Source organism: Euprymna scolopes, chromosome 9, assembly GCF_053919585.1.
Source record: "Euprymna scolopes isolate OS-2025 chromosome 9, ASM5391958v1, whole genome shotgun sequence".
In the NCBI taxonomy this organism is placed as follows: Eukaryota; Metazoa; Mollusca; class Cephalopoda; order Sepiida; family Sepiolidae; genus Euprymna; species Euprymna scolopes.
Window position 1 is genome coordinate 50,575,884 of NC_136490.1, and position 23,479 is coordinate 50,599,362.

A 23,479-nucleotide genomic window follows, 5' to 3' on the forward strand; every position below is an offset into this window, starting at 1 on the left:
TTCAAAATAAAGTGGACAAATGTTTTCTCTCCAAAGTAAGCAATATGTAATTATACAATCTGCTAAAAGGAAAGGTTATACCGCCGGAAGATTTGTTTCTAATGCTATTTTTACTTACTCATTATTCAAAATTATGATTGTTAAAAAACATTTTAACACTTCGGACATCTATACGAAACCGCTAATTCTGAATCGGCAGTTGGTTTGACTTTTAGGTCAACCATTGAACCAAGATGCCGTGGCATACAGACAACTACACTTTATATACAGATGAATAGCAGTGTGATAGCATACAATTACATTTGATTGTTCTGCAAGGATCGACATTTCTTCATTATACATGTAAATGCCATTTGGCCATTAAATAATAAAAGATTTTGTGTAATTCTTAGAGCCAGACAGGGCATTGTTACTGCAAGTCGGCAGCAAATTACTAATAGGCCAGCCACAAGAACTTTTGCATAAGTATAAATTCCTTGCGACCTGCTCCTAAATCTTTCAGCAGAGCATTACTCTATTTCTAAAGAGACGGACATCTGTAACATTAGATTTGCATGGCAGTGAAAGCTGACATCTTTCTGCTAGGATGGGAGCTGAATGCAATGGCAATTCTTTGATTGCCTTTTGGATCCGTATGCAGCCATTTGATTGCATTTGTCTGCCATTATAAATGTCGGCTTTTCTGTACTGTGATTTCTCATTCATCAGTGGCTTTATGTTATTCTGCTTATTATTTTTTTTACGAGAGTTACAGGATACCAATTTTGGTCTTTTTTTTATTTGTCATCCTCTTCCGTCGTTTGTATATATAAAAGAACAAGTTTGGTCTTTTTGTTGTTAGGGATGTATAATTCCTTAAATAAACTGTCTACAATATTAAGACAAAATTTCTTTAATGCTGATAGGAAAAAACTGTTGAATTGTTGGGAAAATATTCTTAAGTGTTTCTACATGAGCACATTGTCTATGTGCTAAGCACATGTTAAGCATTTTATGCATATCATCTGGTACTAGTTAGGCTCAATGTCCCTTAACTACATGGATCTAACGAGAACCAATGTGTCAACATGATTGTGGTGCATGGCCGAACATTCGCTACACTATGTTTTATTTACTTGCTCTTCGATTTATACTTAACCTGAGCTTCTGTCCTGGTTGTTGTTGGTGGTTTTTGTTTTACGGCATATCAACCCTTTTCAGGTTATTTAATGCCGAATCCAAAGATTTGAAGAAAATTTTTTAATAGAATATTTGTTGTTTCCAAGTCGGTTTCTATTTAACCCATAGCTGGCACTGTAACCGGTACTACCACTTCGGGTCAGTGGACCTGGGAGCAATGGCAATTAAAGGATGGCTTCACACTCCCCAAAGCCCACAAGCTGGGGCCTCACCATCGGAAATAGTTTAAGGTCATATCCAGGACCATTCTGTCCTAGATATGACCTTAAACTATATACAGTGGTGAGGCCCCATTCTGTCCTGGATATGACCTTAAACTATATCCAGTGGTGAGACCCCAGCTTGCGGGCTTTGGGGAGTGTGGAGCCACCCTTTAATTGCCATTGCTCCCAGGTCCACTGATCCGAAGTGGTAGTACCGGTTACGGTGCCAGCTATGGGTTAAATAGAAACCGACTTTTCTTCAAAATCTTTGGATTCGGCATTAAATAACCCGAAAAGGGTTGATATGCCGTAAAACGAAAACAACCAACCAATCAGCTGAGCCCCGATTGCACCATGAATAGTGAGTCTGCAGTTTGCCTAATCGTGTACTTCATTTTTACAAAATGTCACTCTCTCTAAATTTGTTTTTTTTTTTTGGTGGGGGGTATGAAAATAGAATAAAAATCTGAATCAATTCCTAGACTTTGTTTTGTTGCAAATAGGAGACGTAAAATGCCTCCAAGAATTTATTTATATCTATGTTCAACGGAGGTGCTCAATTTGGGAGCGTAATTTTTAGAATCTTTTGGGTTGGCTCATTTTCCTGGTCACTGCATAAATTCGGTGTTTTCTGTTTATGTTAACTGTCAAACGATTGGTCAATAAATCTAACAGTATATTTTTCTTCAGTTATTTTTTCTTTGTGTCTTGCCTATTTCCTTCATAAACATTACAACTGTCTCTGCTAGCAATCATCCAAATATGTAAGCTTTGATTATCTTCAGTGGAAATTTCGAACTGAATTTTCTGTAGTGCTGATAAAGAAACGGTCGAATTGTTAGAAAAATCTTTTAGACCGTCTACATTAGCAGATTGTTTATGTACGGTTGTGTTGGTTCCGGAGCAACGCCAAATGGTTTGCTGGTCTATTATTATTATTATTATTATTATCATTATCATCATCATCACATGCACATAAACACAATGCATGTTTATATATACAAGTAAATTTTATATACACCTAGTTATATAGACCACATTATTAATTTGGTCATTCATAAATATACACCCAGCTATACAACAGTACGAATGTGTGTTAACCATTTTATGGCCATTAAATTTGTACACAAAATGATAATAATTTAATTTGACGCTTGATATTATGATAAATCTAACCACTACATGATAAAGTCTCTCAAATTGAAGCCGCATGTGTTTTTCTCAAGGTGCAATGGCAGACTCCTCCGTAACCTCTCCAATCAAGGGTGATCACTCTTATTCGGTCCAAGAGAAATAACTGTTTTCTTAGGTTCATCCTAACGAATAGTTTACTCGATTCGATGAATTTTTACATAAATCTTCACATATAAAATATACATAAGCGTATAGACACACCATCATGATTTGTTATCCCTAAAAATGTTAATATGCCGTATATTTAATGCTTATATACAATATCCTGTGATTTATGATCATCTAGTTGTAATGATGTCACGGATTTTCTTGACTCAATCATGCCACCGCTTTGTATACTCAAGCCCATATGATAAGTCTTTATATTCGGCAGAATCATGTTTGACAGACCGATTCCCATCAGATCACTTAAGGTAAGCAACAATAAGCTTGGCCAGTACCAGATGGGTGACCATATGGAATTTGCAGGTGCTGTATGTGCTCTCCACTTATCTCGGCATTGTTTCCAGTCATCCTGGACTTCTCCTTGCCACTGAACTCAAGCAGTGCCGAATCAGGAGAGGTGTGGTTAGGAATTGCGCAACCCTTGCCTCACAATTACACGCGCTACTGCCTCTGCTTTGAGTTTTGAGACTGAATGGAGGCATCAAAGTATTCATATGTGCATCGCGAGTACACTAACCTAAGTTCTGTGCAGGGTTTTCCATTGAACTACATCACTGTTTTGGCATCCACAATAAAAATCCATTGACAATTTGAACCTTAGTCCTTCAACAGTAACCGGTCCTGGATATGACCTTAAACTATATCCAGTGGTGAGGCCCCAGCTTGCGGGCTTTGGAGAGTATGGAGCCACCCTTTAATTACCATTGCTCCCAGGTCCACTCTGACCCGGAGTGGTAGTACCTGTTAAGGTCCCAACTATGGGTTAAATAGAAACAGACTTGAAAATAACAAATATACTCTATTAAAAATTTTTTATTCAAAATCTTTGGATCTGGCATTAAATAAACCGAAAAGGGTTGATATACCGTAAAACAAAAACAACGCTTCGATCGATGTAACCTCCGACCTTCTTCAGTTGTATCTTGTCGAACTTAAGAATTTGGACAGAATTTAGAGCAGAAAACTTTATTTACTTCATGGGGGTAGCATGCTCTCATTCTGTCAGGACTTCTATCCAGTCATGGCTGACAGAACAAGAGCATGCTACTTCCGTGAAGTAAATAAAGGGTTCCACTCGAAATTCAGTCCAAATTCCCGAGCTCGACAGAAACATTCCTGAGTTCGACAAGATATAACTGAAGAAGGTCGGAGGTTGCATCGACTAAACGAACAGTAGTCCGATGAATCCAAATAATACGAATAACCAATCCTCATCCCCAAAAATCAGAAACGACTATGTTTTAGTCAGCTAGGAAGCAGTCCCATGGTATTTTTTTTCACAGAAGTTTGGGATACAAAAATTTCCTCATAGAAGTTTTGTTTAGTTTTAGGTACACAGAGAAAGAAAGGAAATTTATTTACAGTGGCTGTAGCTAGACGAGTTTCTGTTATAAATGTTTCACAGAAGGGAGGCTATAGATTGGAGCTCAGTCGAGCAGCTACCATGAAAATAACGGCAAAATACAGCCTCATTCATAGAGAAAGACTAGCAACCTCTCTTCTGTAAGAAAGAGCAAGGAGCATCTCCCACGGTATTTTTTATATATTATAATAACAAGTCACTGCAGATTAAGGCCTAAAGACCAGTTGAGGATAAAGATATGAAGTTTGTCAGTTGGGTGCTGAGACAAAACCGAGAGGATTTGTAACGATGATTAAAACTGGACAGAATTTTAGTGGTATTAGGTTTTAATTATTATTTTTATTTATTTAATTATTTTTGTTACTATAATAATTTTTTTTATGCCGAACACCCGTAAACTATAAAGCCGATGTCTTATTATTATTATTTTAATTCTAAAAATAAAGTATTATTATTATTATTATTATTATTATTATTATTATTATTATTATTATTATTATTATTAATAATGTTATATAAGAGCATAACTACACATGGTTCTCATTACTTACTGGGCATCGCCGGATAATGTTGCTAGTTGAAAATAAAGAAGGAACCACGTTATAAGTGGTCTATAATAATGCACAAATTAAATTAGGATGTCTGCTTGGTATCTACAGTCGATATTACAGTCGAGATAAGTCCTTAATGGTTCCAGGAGGGATCTTGTTTCATTCTTTCACTCGTAACACCCGAGAATAGAAAAGCTTAACCTGAGAAAAATAGAATTCCCATCCTCATTTCTTATGACATCACATTGATTTATGGAAAAGCTTCTTTATGGCAAAGCGAACTGAGATCGGAGATAAAAAGACTATGAAAAACTATAACAAATAAATAAATAATAAAGACAGAGTTCAGAGAACTGTGAAAGAATAACTTCTAATCATATCAACTTTGCTTTCTTAAAAAAAAACATACAATCATTTGACTTTATTTTTTCATATTTAATGGTCAGCATTTTTAAAACGAAAACAATTCAAGGATAAGGGTATAGCAACAAATTGTACCCTTCAGTATCCAACATATGGAATCAAAAGTGAATATGAAGCTTGTAACTTTCGCTTCCCTTATTTTAAACGGTTTCTGACAAAGAGGAAGCATGGCTATCCATTTTACATTGTTTTGTTTTTGACCTTGAAATAGTACTATTTTTCTTAGGTTCTTACATCGAGTGGTTTCATTCCCCTTCCGGTGCTAGTTTCATAAAAAATAATGAAAATGTTTAAAATCGTTTTTATGCGCATATATGTTTAAAATCGGTTTTATCCACACATTCGTCTGAACTAGTAAAATGTAATATTTATCACATTTACTGTTTTGATCTGCCCCGTATGCATAAAAGGCCAGATTCTTCCTTTAATTTTGAGCCGAAAAAAATCCAAGAAAATGCTAACATCCGTATTACACTCCTCTCTTTTGCTTCATTACAATTCTCAACTCACTCGAGCACACACTATCCTTGTCATAAACCACTTCATAAGCAATCAAAGTTGACAAGAGGAAAATTGCTGCTTTTGAATTGTGGTGCTACCGTAGACTTCTTCGTGTAAACGTGGCAGAAAAACGTACAAATGAATGGATTCCAGAGAAGATTATTCCATGCTGAAAACTGCCAGACAACATTAATGACAGGAAATTACGATTTTTGGGACATGTGGCCAGAACAGACGGCCTAACAGAAGATCTGCTCGTTAGTACAATCCCCGGCAAAGGAGAACGTGGAAGACCAAAAACAAGACTATCAGACAACGTGAAGGACATTGAAAACATTAGCATGGTTGAGTTGCTCAGAATGGTGCAGAACCGGAGCCAATTGTGATGATTCGTGAAGAGTGCCACGACTAGTCAGTAATGACCATTCTGTCAAAGAGATATATAAGCAATCAAAGTGTGTGTATATTAGTGTTAACATTCGCAGAATGTTTATAGTCATTCCGTCTCATTAACCATTATTCTTGAGTGGCTCTTCGCCTTGATACGCATCAACCAAACAGCAAAAAATGGAAATAAATTATTGATTGGCTTACTTTCTTGGCAGGTTGCACTACATGGTGTCCAGTGGGAATAGTCTGTCACTACACAATCTCTCGGACAGGGCAGCTGACAGGGTTGAATATCATCTGGCCGAATATGACGAACACACCTGCAATGGATAAACAGTTCCAATGGTGAACAATTAATTCTTCATCTTTTGTTTGCTTTCAACAATAATAAATGCAATAGCTTAACTTTTTCTTTGTAAACATCAAAAAGAATTTGAAAGATTTTAAAACACCGAATAATCAATATATCTATAAAGTACGTTTTTTCTCGCTCTGACATTGATATCAAAAGTATATCTTTTCTTTTTAAAAATCATTAAAACGAACTTGTTAATATATTCAGTCATAGATATTCGAGCGACTACATGAGGGTTAACTAATTCGCATATTCCTTTAAATACGAGCGTCAATTAATAACTCATTATTTATGATGATTGGATTAGAGACCATAACAAAATGATTGGATTAGAGACAAAAGTCAACGTAATAGTCAAATATTCATTTTTTTATTATTTAAATTAAAAACTAAGAAACGAATGTGGAAAGAAGGGAATTTGGTTTCAGTTGGAAGACCAGTGAGAGAAAAAAAATCTCACTGTTCAGGTGGTTTTAAATCAATAAATATTTCCAACTGATGTTTCAAAATCTTTTGTCTACACAGGCTAGGTTAAACATTTTAATAATTTCACCTGCCCGTTTTTTTGTTTTCTTTGGTATTTAAATTAAATTATGTTTCCTCTGAAATTTCTCCTTCCATTTTGCTGTACCAAGAATTTACTTATATACACATCTGATTTCACTAAGCACAATATCACAGTCGATAGAGAATTGTCTCTATAATAATAAATACGTTATCTTCACGAATTAAAATATCATATTTAAGTGTATCTTACGACCGGACAACGCCGGGAATCATTCTAGAAATTTTATATAATTGAGACTTTCAGTGACCTCTTCCAAAAAAGAGTTTTATTTTGTTTTTTCTTCAATTTGCTGCCGATAGACCACACGTGGGGAACAAAGTTTGAATCCGGTGTGCCTACATGGTCGGCGTATATTTTGAATAGAAGCAGGTTGGATATATCATTGAAAACATTATTTAGAACACCAAATGTTACATGATTTTTTATCAATTGAATAAAATCCTTTTATTTATGTTTTTTTTTATTTTTTGGTATACATCTTTTTTAAAGAAGACTCCTTTTTTCATGAGTATCGCACTAACAATTATATATATATATATATATATATATATATATATATATATATATATAATATATATTATAGTCATCGGCATACACTATAAAGAATAAATCTACTGTTTCAGTAAGGCCGGGGGCGTATTGTCGCCTGACAATCTTTTTAGACTGAAACAGTAAATTTGTTGTAGGAATTTATGTTAATTTTGTTTACCTTAATTGAATAACATAGTCTGTTGTTTTTAGTGAGCACTATCAACAATCTCGTCGAAATTCAATGGAATTTATTTTTGGATATTTTTAACCGGGAATATATATATACTAGAAAGCTACCGTTGCCCGCTCGTAAAATGCGCTTAAATATGATATTTTAATTCAGACGAATTTCGTATTTATATTATTATAGAGCCAACTCCCTATTGATTAATATTGTATTAAATATATAGTAGTGATTTCAAAAGTTTCAAAATTATATGTTTTGGATGCTATCAATTGGAATCTGAATCAAAATATGGCTCTCCAGCATTATTTCTTACTTTCTAAGCGACGGTAACACGCATATAAAAAAACGTTAATTTTGTGTCATCCATAAATGTATATTTGCGTTTGCGTAGAAGAGACCTTTAAGTGGAATTGCGCCTACCAAGTTACAATCTTCTTTAATTTTAACCCCTGGGCAGCTATTTTTATTATCTACAAACCAAGTTGAATTTGTTCCACAGGTTCCAATCCCCTATGTATCATGGTTCCAGTCTGCAGACCAAAAATTAGCTGAGTTGGTAGAGGCTGTTTTTCACACAAACAGACAAGGTCACATTTATAGGTATACTATCAGACTGCCTGACGTTTTATGCTTAAATATGATAATAATAAATGCGTAATCTGCATGAATTATACTATTATAGAGACAATTCGCAATCCATTATTATATTGAACCTAATATATAGTAGTGAGATCAAAATTAAAATAAATATATAAGATTGGGTGCCATCAGGTAGAATCGAAACCGAAGCATACAACTCTCCACCACGTCCATACGCATATATATATGTATAAGAAGAAGTAGTTAAAAAACATGTTAACTCTTTTTGAAAGTGTTTTTAAAAACATACTTAATTCTTAAAAGGAAGCATTAAAAAAGTGTATAGTTTTTAATCCGCGAAGTTTCGAAGAAATACTTTCCTTCTCATCAGAAAGCAGGATTTAGCAAATTGCAGGATCGGATTTTGCTTGCAAAAGTATTTAATGAAACTACAAGTAAGTTATAGATCTTACTTGTTAACAAAAAGTGAAGCAGAGGGAATAGGGTGAAAAAAGGTTATTTCACGTGAATGGATAGTCTGGTGAAAAAAGGTTATTTCACGTGAATGGATAGTCTGGTAAAGAGACAACATTGGCGAGCTTACTTTAAAAACTGAATCATATTAATCTATTTGCTAAAGCTAGCTCGCTAATGTTGCCTCTCTGCTAAAGCTAGCTGTCTCTCTTTTAAAGTTAAATTGCCAATATTATCTTTCTTCTAAAGCTAACTTACCAGTTTTGTCTCTTGTCTAAAGTTAGCTAGCTTTATATCCCTTAAATCCTCTTTTTCACAACTATAATATACCTACCCAGAACTACCTACCTATCTCTCAGTTTCTAGCAAAGCAGAATTATGTTGTCCTAAAAGAAATCTTCTATTTACCTTAGTTTGATGAATACGTCTATTCTTTTTCCTCCTAAGCTTAATGTGGATCGTCAAGGAGACCCGTTTTGCATGTCTACTAAAAGGACCTTAATAATGTAATGAAGTGTTTTTTTTTATTTTTTTGTTTACGGATGAACAAGAAGGCTGATAGTTGATGTTTAGATAAAATATTTCTCATATATTTGGCTGTATATATCTATAAAAGTGAAAAGGTCTGTCTGTGTGTGTGTCTGTGTACATTTCCATACCAAATAACTCTGTCAATTTTCGGTCTAGAGACTCGAGATTTGACATTTTTTAAGGGGTATTGAGATTTGGGAAAATCTTTTTAATCGGTTTTGAGCCCGAAATTTGGCTGTCAATGAGTCAAAGTTCAACGACTTGACTTTTGAAACTCTACCAAACTCCTCCGCCAATTTTGGGTCTAAACACTTGAAATTTTAAATATAGGTTACTTGGACATGGATCAAACTTTTTAATTTGATTTGAGTCCAAAAAATTAATTTTAAGGGGTAAAAATTGGGGTCAAATTTCCAAAAAATAATTTGTACCTCTGCGGTCTCTACCAAATTGCACAGCTATTTTTGGTGTAAACATTTGAAATTTTACATAAAGGGTATTCAGAGATAGGGCCAGCTTTTTAATCGGTTTGGGTAAAAAAATTGAGCTGCCAAGAGAGGTCAAAATTCAAAAGATTTGACATTTGCGGTGTCTAGCAAACAACTCAACCAATTTTGGGTCTAAACATGTCCAAGTTACCTACATCTAAAATTATATTTGGATTTGATACCAAAATAACAAAATGTTAAGGGTAAAAATCGGTATCAAAGATAAAAAATTGACCTCTGTAGTTTCTACGAAATTACTCAGAAAAAATTTTGGTCTAAAGATTTCAAATCTTACATAAAGTGTATTCACACATATGATCGGTACATAGAACCGGAGCAAAGCCGGGCTGAACTGCTAGTATCAAAGAAGTGCATCCTTAAGTATGCACAGAAGTGAAACATGGTTGCAAACAAAATGATTGCATATCAGCTATAGTATTTGTTATAATGTAATCTCAAAAAAGTACATCTAGCAGTGCAATAAAATACAGTAAAGAAATGTCGGAAAGTTTCTTAGACTTGAGGAAGAAATAGATGATTTGTAACACATGTCCGATTACTTCTCAGACGCATCTTGTAGATACCAAATATCGCATTCCTATCGGTAGGCATATTGATTTGTTAGATGATTGTTCTCCAAAATCGAAGCCCCAAAGATCAATACCACATTGTTAAATATTATTAATTAAGATTTTGGCATCTTCGTTCCGCATTGTGTAACCAGTCTAATAGCATTTCTTGAAAGTGATTTACATTTTGGAAACAATTCTCCGTTCCTGGCAAAGAATGGGACGCATATCTTAGCTAGCTCCTCTGAAGCGGACACAACGGTGAAATATTTCTTCAATTTTTACTCTGGCCACAACTCACCAGAATTCTTTGTCTACTTATTCGGCATCCGACTTTCATTCCCAATATTTCTGTCAAGTGCCGAGGAGGCATTATTCGCCCATGCTAGCAGAATAGAATTTTGTTCGGCCTTTTCGCATATATACGCTCTCTTTCAGCATACATAACTTTGGGCACTATATCATTTCGCGTCTGTTCTTTTGTCTAATAAACTTTAAGGAACTCTGCCACTTGTTATTTTCGTTGGTTTTAACCTTTGCTACTTCTGTTCAGTCCTGAAAAATTTATCAAATTTATACACATCTGGTTAAGTTCAATTGTTATGATTGCTTGCGTTCTATGATCAAATATACGATTGTAGAAATTGATAAGTAGACGGAGAGAAAGTTTCCCAGTTGAATCAACTCCAGAGATCACGGAGCAAAAGTGTACATTTTACTGAAACTGATTAACGTTATTAAGATATTGAAAAACATCACTAAATGATCGTTATGCAGGTCAGCGTTGCATAACGATCAGACACGACTCCATTTCCTTATCTTGAATTTGAGTTGCATTACTAACTAGTTTCCATATCTAAAAGCTGACAAAACTATTACTAATAGAGATTTGCTATCCTCCTTCCTGGAATCGAAATAATATGATTTTATCATAAAATTGAATTATTTGGCCTAGTGGCTGCTATTCCGAACTCATAACTGTAAACCTGGAGACCGCTTCTCTCGTACCAAACGATAGTAAACACCGTTTTGTTTACTTTTGACTGTTTTAAACCGATTTAAATGATTGCACACAAGTGCATAAATAACATTATGTTAAATGTTACCGTGGTAAAATAATAATATTATTATTTAGAAAGGCATTCTTAACATAGGGATGGGATAGAGTTTTCTAACTATTTTGTACTTTCAACTAAAAATTTAATAAAAAAAAATATTTACTGTTGATTTTCTCGATATGCCAAGCATTTACTTTAGTCTCAGTTGGTAAATTTTGTAATATGTAGTTGAGTGATTTTAATAGCCGTTTTCTCTAGGGCTTTCAATGGGCTTGGCCTTTACTCCTGATTTTAAATGGAACACATACATTAAATCTGTTGCCAAGGCCCTTGGAAAAATGGTGTGATCTTTCTATCGATCCAGTAGATGGCTCTTATATAGATAGAGAATTGTATCAGCAGTGAGACAAGTACGTCGATGGATGGAGTACTGTTGCCACATCTGGACAGGAGCTGCAAGGAAGGACTTGTCCAGCCTTGACAGAGGTTGCAGGGAAGAGAAAAGGACATCTCCTACGAGGCTATGAAGTCTATTTTAAACTCAATCTTACAGAAGAGATGTTTCGAGTTTGTCTCTGCTTTATCGTTATTTTCATGGCAAGTGCTCGACTGAGCTTCAATCTATGGTCCTTCACTTGCCAAACTTTCACAAGAAACACTAGTCCAGCTGAAAACACTATAAATAATTCCCCCATACTCTTTATCTGTGCCTAAACCTAAACGTAGGTTCCATGAACAAAGCTTCTTTCTTAGTTTCACAGGCGTGCAGTTCTGTCTTCCGTTTTCCTGCTTTCCAGCTGACTACAATATGGCTGTCTTCAAGTCCAACATAAACAAGTTCCTGATGAGCCGTTCCACTTAAGTTAACAAATTAACCGAGTTTCCATTACTAACGTTTACTATATTGTCCAATTGACTACTGTACACTCTTAAACCTTGGCCTTGATAAGTGGTTATGCCTATGTAAAAAAAAAAATCAATGATCGTCGTCAAGAATAATTTTGTTATCTAAATGAAGGCAACGGGAAAAAGTTTATTTAAGTAGACGATGTGCCTGATGTTGCCCAGTATTAAAGGTAACGCTAAATTCCTTATGAAAATAGAAATATATGAAAAAAAAAATCTCCTACATGGTCATGCGAGTATGTTTTTTTTTTTCTAAACACTTCACTGCTTGTAATGAAAAAAAAATCTTTGACTCCCTGTCATTAGGTTTTGATGTTAGTTCAGTTACGATAACCATTATGCCAGGTTGACACGATTTTAAAAAATGTTTCCAAACCTCCTTAATTTTACGATAATGTGATTGGTCATGCATGAATCGTTCGTGAAACAGATAAAAATCTGATCACTCCCACTTACCAATTTTTTCAATTTTGACCCTTTAGCAACATTTTTGTCCGGATGAAAACGAATGAAAAAGCTTTCCACATGTCTAAATATCCTATATACCAACTTTCAAGACTGTGTGAAGACATTTCTCAACCCATGTACACAACGAACTTTTGATCTACAAATTCTCACGTTAATAGAATATAAGACTGGATTTATTAATATGTTTTATTCTTTTGTGTTTTAATTTATTTGTTAAATTTTATTTACTTAGTTTGATGTAAGTTGTCTGTTAGTGAGGGAAGGATTAGGAAAAGAGTAGTAAAGTCTCTCTCCCTCTCTCTCTATATATACATATATGTATACATATAAAAGATGCATTTGAAAGCTTAACAATGCAGAAGGGGGAGAATTTGTTGAATACAGGACTGTTGTTTGGATTCAAAACAGCAGTCCCGAGAGTTGAGTCAATTGTCTTTCCCTTCCCTTGACAAGGGAGTATATCTCCGAAAATCCAGGAACTTTATGCGAACAGCAAGAATTGGATATAGCCATTCATATCGGTAAATAAATATTTTCATTGAAAATTACTGAATTTGTCAATATTATCAATTATTAATTTACCTACCCTATATCCAACAATTATCTCGCTTTCTGCATTGTACAACATTCAAACGCATCTTTTTGTACCTACATACAATGCTTCCAACAAACTACAACATCCTTTCCATATATAGATATATATGTATATATACATACATTTATAAACAGTTAAATGAGAATCTAAAGACACTGCCTAATATTCAAAAACTAGTAAAATATAAAACCAAATAAACAAAATAAACAGATCAGGATTACTTAGAATACAAAAATTAAAATGCCAAACATCGTTGAATATGAAAAATTAGCAATTCAGAGTTATCTTCCTTGGAAGGCATTTGATTGATTATTTCTCCGTAGTGTAAACAAAAGATCAGAATAATAAATACCAATATTCAACATCTTAAGCTACTTGTAGGGAATATCAATTTATTTTATTTTATTTATTTTATTGTACAGAAGACAATTATATTGCAGTAGATTTGTAAGAGCAATAGACTTCCCAGGTTAAAATTAAAATCGATATGTAACACTGGAAAAGCATAAGATATGAAGCCTTTTTTCCGGGAGAGTGTAGAACAGAGATTAAACATGAAATCCAACCAAACTACCCGAAGTTGAGAAACGAATAAAGTACAAAAATGAAAAATTAAATAAATAAACTAAAGATCTCATTAATTTAGAATCATGTCTTGTTTCAAGATACTTAAAGTTAAACAATTAAGTTTAAACAATTTTCACCGTAATTTAAAACAGAAATACGAAAATAGGGGCCCAAAAATTTCACAAAGATCGGAAGAGAATTTATCAAAACACGATGAGACCGGTCACACTGTGGGATACCTTTAATAACAGGAGAAAAACGTGTTCAGATACGTATGAACCTTTAATTTCTTTCAATAAGTCTGATGAGATGCTAACCTCGACGATTTTAAACTTTATATTTTTGATAAATCTTCCAGTTGATGTCGAAACAATTGTAACATTAGAAAAATACAAATATGATGTAATATTTTTTCTTCTTGTTTTGGTTTTTGCAAACATATATGAATGTTTGATTACAGAAATATTAATCATGTTGTTTAATATTTGGGTCAATTTACCTAGCTTAATTTTTATTGATATATATATATATATATATATAGTGTCAATGTACATATATATATAATGTAATATTAGAAAATTTTTCAAAAACGGTTAATACATGTATATATATATATATATTAGCAGGCCACTTTATACATATACAATTATAAATAGGGCTATGAAAAGAGAATATTTTATCATTGTTTTAACTCTCGAGTATATATTCGGTACAGAATGATGTGGTTCTCGATTGATTAACTATCTAAAAAATATATATATAACATTAACTTATATATACTTCAGAGTGAAAATAATGAAAAGAGTATTCTCTTGTCATAGCCTTAATTATACATATATATGTTTTTATACATACAGACTAGTGTTACATGCTTTTGCAATCATCAGTGCGGGAGTGACGATTACTGATTGTCGAAGTATTCGAACTCAACTAGAAAGCCACAATTGACTCGATTAACAAAGAAATATTACCCCTAGGCCACTACCAACCACCAAGAGAATCAAGTGAAATTTAACATTTATTAAGCCAAATGCAGGCATAATGTTATTAAGACAATCTAATGTGATCGAACGACCGGAAATCATTATATCACACAAGTCCAGTCAACCGTCTTTTATTTCTCAAACGGAACTCAACTTTTAAGAACTTACTTCTTGCAGGGTCGAAATATATTGACTGATCTGAGCAATTTACTGCAGTTTCACGATAATACATTAATTGCAAATACTTTTAATTAAAAAAATCTTTTAGTGTAAGATAAATGTACATTCTCGATGAGATAATAGCGGTATTACTTGTTATTTTGAATTTATTTCGTTAATTGATTAGTAAAAGTGATTGCATTCTGTTTTTCTTTATACCGTGTGTGGGTGTCCTTTGCTGTTATTTTGATTGGAAAGTTCTTCGATATTAAAGCTATAAAACCCTGTCAAAAACAGCTTGAAGAAAATGTTAAGGTTTACCTCTAATATGATTAACAAACAGCATTATCTTTTTGCGAGAGGCGTAAGCAGATGTTTGGAGCTGGTTTTGTATTTCATTTTTCTTTTAGTTTCTTTGTTTGAAATATTTTTATAAAGATTTCTAGAGTTTTAAGAACTATACATTTAAAAAGTAAAAAAAAAAAAAAAGATTGATAAATTACATAGACTAATCTCTTAACAAATGTTATTGGATGACAAATGTTTTGTTGCGTTTAACTATCTTTATAAGAGGCTCTATCTCTCTGTCAGCCAGGTGGTCAGTATATAACATTCTGTAAGGTTGTCCGGATGTATTATTTTAGACGCCCCCCCCCTTCCGGGTTAAGATCCCCCAATAATGGTAGGAAATGATTAGTAAAAAGATAAGAGTATAGTTCAGTATTTTTTTACCTCTCGACCCCAAAAAACGTCTCATGGTCGCTGGTCAGTTCTGAATAGTCAGGTAGGTTGAGAAGGCAAGCGCCAAAGTAGTCATTTTCTTTTAATCAGGTGTGTCAGTGACTTAGACAAAAACCGGACATACAGTTTCTGATCTTAAGTCAATATATTTGAGAGTGAGATTTAGTTTATGAATAGTTTCAGTTTAAGACAGTTGGCAGCTCGCAGGTTCCCAGCAGAGTTTTAGCAGATGAACTGGTCAACGAACGACAAAGATGCCTCGAGAGTCAACTATCAAGAAAGTTTTGGGATTTTTTATGACACCCAGGACACAACTAATATATACATGCTGTACAGATTTGTGTTTTCTTTTTTGAGTTTTCGTTCTTTTATTTTATTTTTAGACTTGTAAGCCAGTGCTCGTACACTCGGCAATCACCAAGTCGACATGGCCAGAACAAAAACTAGAAGAGACGAATACGAAAAGAAAACTATGACAAATAACATTATGGTTGACATGGTTCTACATGTAAATACTTTAATTTAAACTTACTCATCGATCTATTTTGGACTACATTACATGAAACTTATGTGAGGTTACCGAGTGGACCCCTGGTTCATTCGGTGAAGCTGATCACCTATTTTTATGGAAATAGCTCCAAACAAGGCATAAAGTTACTTGATGCAACAAGTTAAAAAAAATATTATTACACGGTTAAAAACTTGGCAACGATAAGTTTTAGCTAGAATAGCTTCTGACCCAGAAGCAGAATTCTTGCCTTTTTATCAGAAACATCGCTCCTGGAATGTGAGGACTAAAGGACAAAATAAAGGAAGCGAGAGTAAGGCGGCTGCTGAAATTAAACCACTTTATACTCTTCTTACTCACAATGATTGATATCACCTTAAACTTATTACCCGAAGCTGAAAAGATGTTGCTTAAAACGAGCTGATTGAGAATTTATCAGATCAGAGATGTACTCTGGAGTAACCCCCCCCTGCTAATGAGTTTACTGAACGATTCAAAACAGGCACAGAAGAGCATGTCCACATACGAAAATTCTACAGCAAGTCCCAATCTCCCCAATAGTTAACTTCGATTTGTGCAGCAGCTATTGTCCATGGTTAATAAGCATTCTATCAATTCAACTGCCATAAGTAAGTACAGTATCAATAATTTTTTGAAGCATCAAGATGTTTAGAAAACGCAATGAGTTTCAAAAATTAAGAACTCGGGATTTCTGCAAAATTTATAAAATAGTGTTGTGAATAATGAGAAAACAACGATCCCCACCCCCGATCCAATCACCATTATATTATCTGTGTAGCAGCTGATAAGGAGGAACTGCTTGTCAAGCGGTTCGCCTTGAACACCATTGTATAGCCCTTCCTAAATGTTCCAAAACAGAACCTCTGATTTAATACATTGAATGAATACCAAGCCCCAACCCCACAGTTGCAATGTTGTATCACTGTGTTTGTTTTACAGATACTTTAGTGTACTCTGATGAACTTGCTTCACTGGTGCTCCCTCGACTTAAATACCTCCAACCTTACAACAAAAAAGACTATTAAAAAAATTTAAAAATAAAAAATAATAAAATTGTAAAGCACAACAGAATTGCCCTGCTTTATTATACAATCTTTGCTTAAGCCAAGTTTTCTCTATATTTTTGTATAACTCTGGTCCTTCCCTTCTGAGGAGAAGCATCTAGCTACGAAATGCCATGGAGGAAATAGGTTTCTTTTCCTTCTTTTTCTCGTTTACTATTCTTGATTGTTATGATGATATAATAAAATTAATTATTTTATACAATTTTTGTTTTGGTAGTTTTCAAGGATTAATATTTTCGGCAAAACTTTTGTAGATCAAACCTAATAAATTCTACTAAAGAACCCATATCGGAAAAAGGATATTTGATTCAAATTATTTTTCCTTTTTTTCTTTTTTTTTTTTTTGATGGAATAACATCGCCGTTAGGAAACCAATATTTTCTCGCAAGTAAAGAACATGTATGATTTTAATATGGTCGGAGCAATACTTCTCTAGAAATACAATGTTTTAAACTTCAAACACATGATTTACATTTTATAAAAATAAGATATGTCTGAAATATCATGGAGAAAGAAATGGAAATGTTCTTAAATCTTTAAATGTTATCCTAATCTAATTTGGTCGAACCGCCTGTGAGACTTGTAAAATTCAGCAAAGTCAGCTATATTTAATCATATGTATAAAATTCTCCAGAGAAGACAATGCATTTCGTTTTAAATCTCTATGTTACCTTCTATGTGCCAAACATCTACATATCCATGCGTCTAAGGGGACACAATTCTTAAAACTTCAAATACGTATATCAAATTTTAATGAAATTTAAAACATATCTATAAGACACCGATTTAGAGTTTCCCAACATTTCAACTTCTTCTGACAACACTAGAGGGTGAAACAGGAATGGAGGCAGTAAAAACAAAATAAATATTATGATGTTATGAGCATAGTGGAAAACTACATTGCAGTGATCCTCATTGAATCCCAAGTAACGTCAGGTCTTCCTGCTAGTACAATATATAGTTGTTCCAAAAGTAAATTCTTTGTTAGTTAAAAAAAAATAATGAGAGTTAAAGAGCTACGAAAACGGAAGTGATACTATTATGATGAGTGAACTTTTGTGCTCCAGAATTAATTTTTCTACATAGTCACGACTGTTTTCAATGCACTTTTGCCAACAATTGCTTTCTTAGAGTTTCACACCGTCAAGATTGAACTTGAGCATTCATGACCTGAAAGTTTCGTCATCATAACAATGTAATTTGCAATCCCCTCTGATGGACGGAATACAACAGTGGAGGCATTATTTTTCGAATACACCTCGTGTATATATATATATATATATATATATATATATATATATATATATATATATATATATATATATATATATATATACAGGGTGTTCATAAAGTTCAGGTGCACTTTATTTATATTTGCGATAGAAATACTCTAAAAAATGTTATAAAGTTATAATTTTTTTTCAAAGTTTCATGTATCTAGTTTTAAGTATAGTTATTGAATAATTTTTCACCACAAAATTCGTAACAATTTTTAGATAAGTAAAAAATAAGTAAAAATTATTTTCTTTTGCTTTTCCTCAATTGAAGCCATGGGATCAAATTGATTCTGAAAAAGTAAACTGTGTCCTTTGGTTGGCTGAATTGAAATCTACTATTGCTGTACAAACAAAGTTTAGAATTGAATACAATAAAAAAACGCCTCATAGGAACACCATTGTTAGATGGATGAAAAAATTTAAAGAGACAGACTCTGTCCATGATAAACCACGGTCTGGAAGGCCATGTGTCAGTGACGAAAGTGTTGCTTCCATAGAAGAATCCTTTACTGCAACTCCAAGAAAGTCTGTAAGACGGGAATCATTGGAGCATCATTATTTCTATTGCAAATACAAATACAGTTATAATTTTTTTTTAAGTGCACACGGACATTATGGACACCCTATATATATATATATATATATATATATATATATATATCACTACTAAATTTAATCACATAAATTAATATACGAAAGTATAAATTTATGCGTAAACTTTAAGTATTTACTTCAACAGTGCTCAATACGTAGCTAGAGATAGGTAGTAAGTTATAAAAAAATATGGCACTTAAGCTACACAGTGTTCCGTGTTTCATCGAATATTCTGTGTAGCTTAAGTGCCATATATATTTAATAATTTATATATATATGTGTGTGTGTGTGTGTGTGTGTGCGTACGGCATAAGCACATGGACACACTGGTTCTCGTCAGATCACCGAAGTTAAGCAACGTTGAGCCAGGCTAGTACCTGATGGGTGACCATTTGCGAATTCTAGGTGCTGTATGTGTTCTCCGCTTATCTCGGCATTGTTTTCAGTCTTCCTGAACCTTCAATTGCCACTGGTATTCAACAATGTTGACTCAAGAGAGGTGTGGTTGGGGATTGCGCAACTCTTGCCACTAAAATTTCATGTGCAGGCACTCTGACAGTGGGTATCCATAGTCTGTCAAGACTGAAGGAAGCCACCGTGTGTGTGTGTGTGTGTGTATATATATATATATATATATATATATATATACACACAAGGTGACCCCCCCCCAAAAAAAAAAAAAACAGATGATATTCAATTGTTTTTCTGAGCATTTTACAGTCAACGGAGAAAAAAAGGCCAAAGACCCAAGTGTTTTGGTCACAACTAGTTCATTATATTCAAAATATCTCACCAAAGTTTTATTTCATTCGGACAAAACACTGAGAAACGGGGCCTAATTAGAGTTTAGGCCCATTGGGGGGGGGCACTCTGTATATATATGTAAGAATTGAATGCAAGTTTCATGATAACCGTTTTCTACGTAATATCATTAATTTGAAATGATATGTGAGGAATACGTAAACAAAACATGTTGTGATAAATTCAAAGAAATGTGATTAACCTGTTTAAAAATATTCTTTGTATAAAATTAATTGGTTTGAAATCGGAAAGATGTTTTGGGAGATTATATTTGATGATTTGATAAAAAAAAAACTTGAAAACATTTCATTTCATCAGATGATGTTATGGCGTGATGTAATTTTAATTTAAAGTCAGTTAACAACCCTTGGTCGTCTGTAATTATTCAGATTAGTATTTTAGTATATTTTTTGCAGGTGAAAGTTTTTTTTTTCGATTTTCCTCCTGATGTGACTGATTGCTTGTTAAATAGAGCTTGACATGTTCGATATAAGGTTCAAACAGAAGAGATTTTCACTACTCAGAGGATTGAGAATGAATTTGTATTCATAGTCAAACTAATAACAAAATTATTTCGACAACGGAAGAGAGAAGGAAGAGGAAGGAGAGAGAAAACAGAAATAGGAAGAAGAGAGAATGATAGCGAGAGAGAGAGGGCTATGTATTTTTCTTCCTTTCACTATCATAAGAGGGAAATTTTTAATTCTCAATTAAAATCCTGGAAACAGTGTTGCAATAACGAAAGAAAAAAAAGGAGAGGAAAAAGAAAGATAAAAGAAAGAGAAATAGGGGAAAGAAAAAGAAAAAATACAGAGCTAGAACGATAAAAAGAGAAGAAATTTTAATTCTCAATCAACTTACAGAAGAAATTATTGCAACAAGAAAAGATAGAATGAGGCGGAAAGAGGAGAAAAAAGAAAAAGATATCGAGAAGGAAAATGAAAGACAAAAAGTAAAATAAAGATAGGTAGATAGATAGATAGATAGATAGAAAGATAGAGAAAACATTAAAAAAAGAAATATTTTTCATGTTATTCGTTCGAATTCAAATTTCAACATCGATGGAGAGAGAGAGAGAGAGAGAGAGAGAGAGAGAGAGAGAGAGAAAGAAAGGCAGAAACAGAAACAAAAAAAATGAACATACAACGATAAAACAATTAAAAAATGTAATTCTTAGTAAAACTTGTGACCAGATTATTGTAACAAAAAAGTGAGAGATGGAAAGGGAGAGAGAGAGACTGAGAGAAATAAAAGAAGATATAAAAATATAATGAGGGAGTAAGTAAGATAGATAGAGAGATAAAAACAAGAGAAATAGAAAGACAGGCAGCTCAAAAGAAAGACAGCTAAAGAGAGAAAAGAGATTAGAAGGAAATAAAAATTACAGAGAGAGAATAGTAAAAAATGTACCTTTTTATTTATTTTTATTTTATTTATTCTTAATTCCTAAACTTTCTTAATATCCTGCCTAATGAATTCATGTTTTAGTTTGATTAAAAAAAAAACTGATTAGCAAAACTAAAGTTTCAAACTTGTTTGACAAGCAACCGGCAGAATAACTAACAAGAACATTAAAGACAAATCTAACAAAAAATCAAATACATTCAACTTCTCTACTAAAAACATCAACTGCTGCTTTGATTTCTCATTCCTTTGTTTTTTTTTCTTTAATTCTTGCGGGATTAATCAAAACCATTTCTCTTGGGACTTTTACAAGTTTTCTTTTTTTGGACTTTGAAAATGGCATTTTATTTTGGCTGTTTTTTTTTTTCATTGTTCTTGGTTTGATTGCATCCTCAAATGGAAAGAGGAGACAGTACGTAGTTAACGGATCAAAATATCATCAGCACATTTTTTCTATTTATGAATAATTGATTTATTAATTGACATTGGAATGCCGAAACCGAACATAATAAAAAGTTTTCTTGTTTAGTAAATACAAGGAGAAAACGGCTACATTTGCTTTCTACATTTTTTCAAACCAAAGCAAATCATTGCCATTTAGACATTACTAAGGATGCTGAAAAGCAGGTGAACTCCCTCTACCGTGCTAGAAAATTAATCACACCTGAGAGTATCTTATCTCTCTAGAAATCAACAACCATTAGCCCATGTATTGTTGCCACATTCAGGCTGGTGCATCTACCACTAGTCTCTCCCCCTAAGACAGAGTTTGAAAAAGAGTCTCCAATCTAATAGGTCCCGCACTATCAGCCAAGCTCGAACCTCTCGCCTATCGCCATACTGTTGCATCCCTGTTTCTGGTTTACAAGTATTCTAATGGAATTTACACTCACACAACCTCAACGAACAAACACCCAACAAACCTGTAGACAGCAAAATCCTTTCCCTAGATGCCAGAAGACTCTCTACTTTAATAGCTTCTTTCGTCTAATTGTTACATTTTGGAATTACCTCCCTGTCTCCTATTTCGCTGAATGTGATAACGTGAAGAAGTTTAAATGTAATGTGAACAAACATCTTGCTCATCTCCTCAAATAGTTCTTAGTAGTCATAGATCCAAATAGTAGCACCTTAGGTTCAAATGTATATAGTAAAAAAAAAAAAGAATATTGCTTAACATTAGCTTGTTGTACTGTGTTATGTAAAAGAAGAAATGTGTACGTCTACATACCGTCTGAATGTTTTACCTGGATATGACAGATTGAAATAATTTTAAAAAGTTATAAAATAATTCGTCATCTCGAAATCGAATCGCGCCGCCGTTGGGGGTGCATACGCTAACACGTCATGCATGTCACCATACAAATTCTTTTGGTAACTAACAACCAAGACGTCCTCTCAGTACTTTCGTCGCACAGATATCTCCACGACCTCTAGAAGTCTGTTCATGTTTTTCCTCTGCGGAACAGAGAATGTTAACATTTTTACTAACGAAACAGACTATTACTGGATCACGTGCACAATTTCACTTGACGATGGGTGAATTTTACTATCCATTGACAAGTTATAAGCCTTATCTGTCAGGAGAATGTAATAGCTAAACATAATTGAAAATGCAATACCAGCGCGAGTCAGAAGTAACCAGATAATCAAAGCATTTTTAATTCAGATAATTATTAAAAATTTTAAATTTCAAATGATATTAAATAAAAAACTTTATTGTTTCTACTAATGGCTCAGTGATTAACAAGGTTTGGAGACCCCGCGAAGATAAGAGTTAAAGTTAGACTGAATGACCAAGTACTAAACTTTGATCCTATCCAAAAAGTCAGCTAATATGACTGGGTATATATATATATATATATATATACTTTTTCATTTGTTTTTACATAAGCAGTAATATGTTGCTACACAGTCATGAGCATATTTCGGTCAGCTAGTTGTTAGTACCTACAGACCTCCTTAGGCGATACAGCTTATTCAAAAGCAAAATTTATACATGTTCATGACTGCTGCTTATGTAAAAACAAATAAAAAGGTATACTTTGCCCTACTTTGGTATTGAGCACTCTTGTATTAACC

General features: G+C 33.5%; 1 protein-coding gene across 1 annotated transcript in view; it reads right to left on the reverse strand.

Annotated features, from left to right (window-relative positions):
- LOC145284538 (thrombospondin type-1 domain-containing protein 7A-like) overlaps positions 1-23,479 on the reverse strand; it is a 1,985,627-nt gene that overhangs the window by 302,905 nt on the left and 1,659,243 nt on the right. Inside the window, exon 14 of the mRNA XM_080133436.1 lies at positions 6,174-6,289. Coding sequence (XP_079989562.1) covers positions 6,174-6,289 — 116 coding nt within the window. The remainder of the gene's footprint in view (positions 1-6,173; positions 6,290-23,479) is intronic.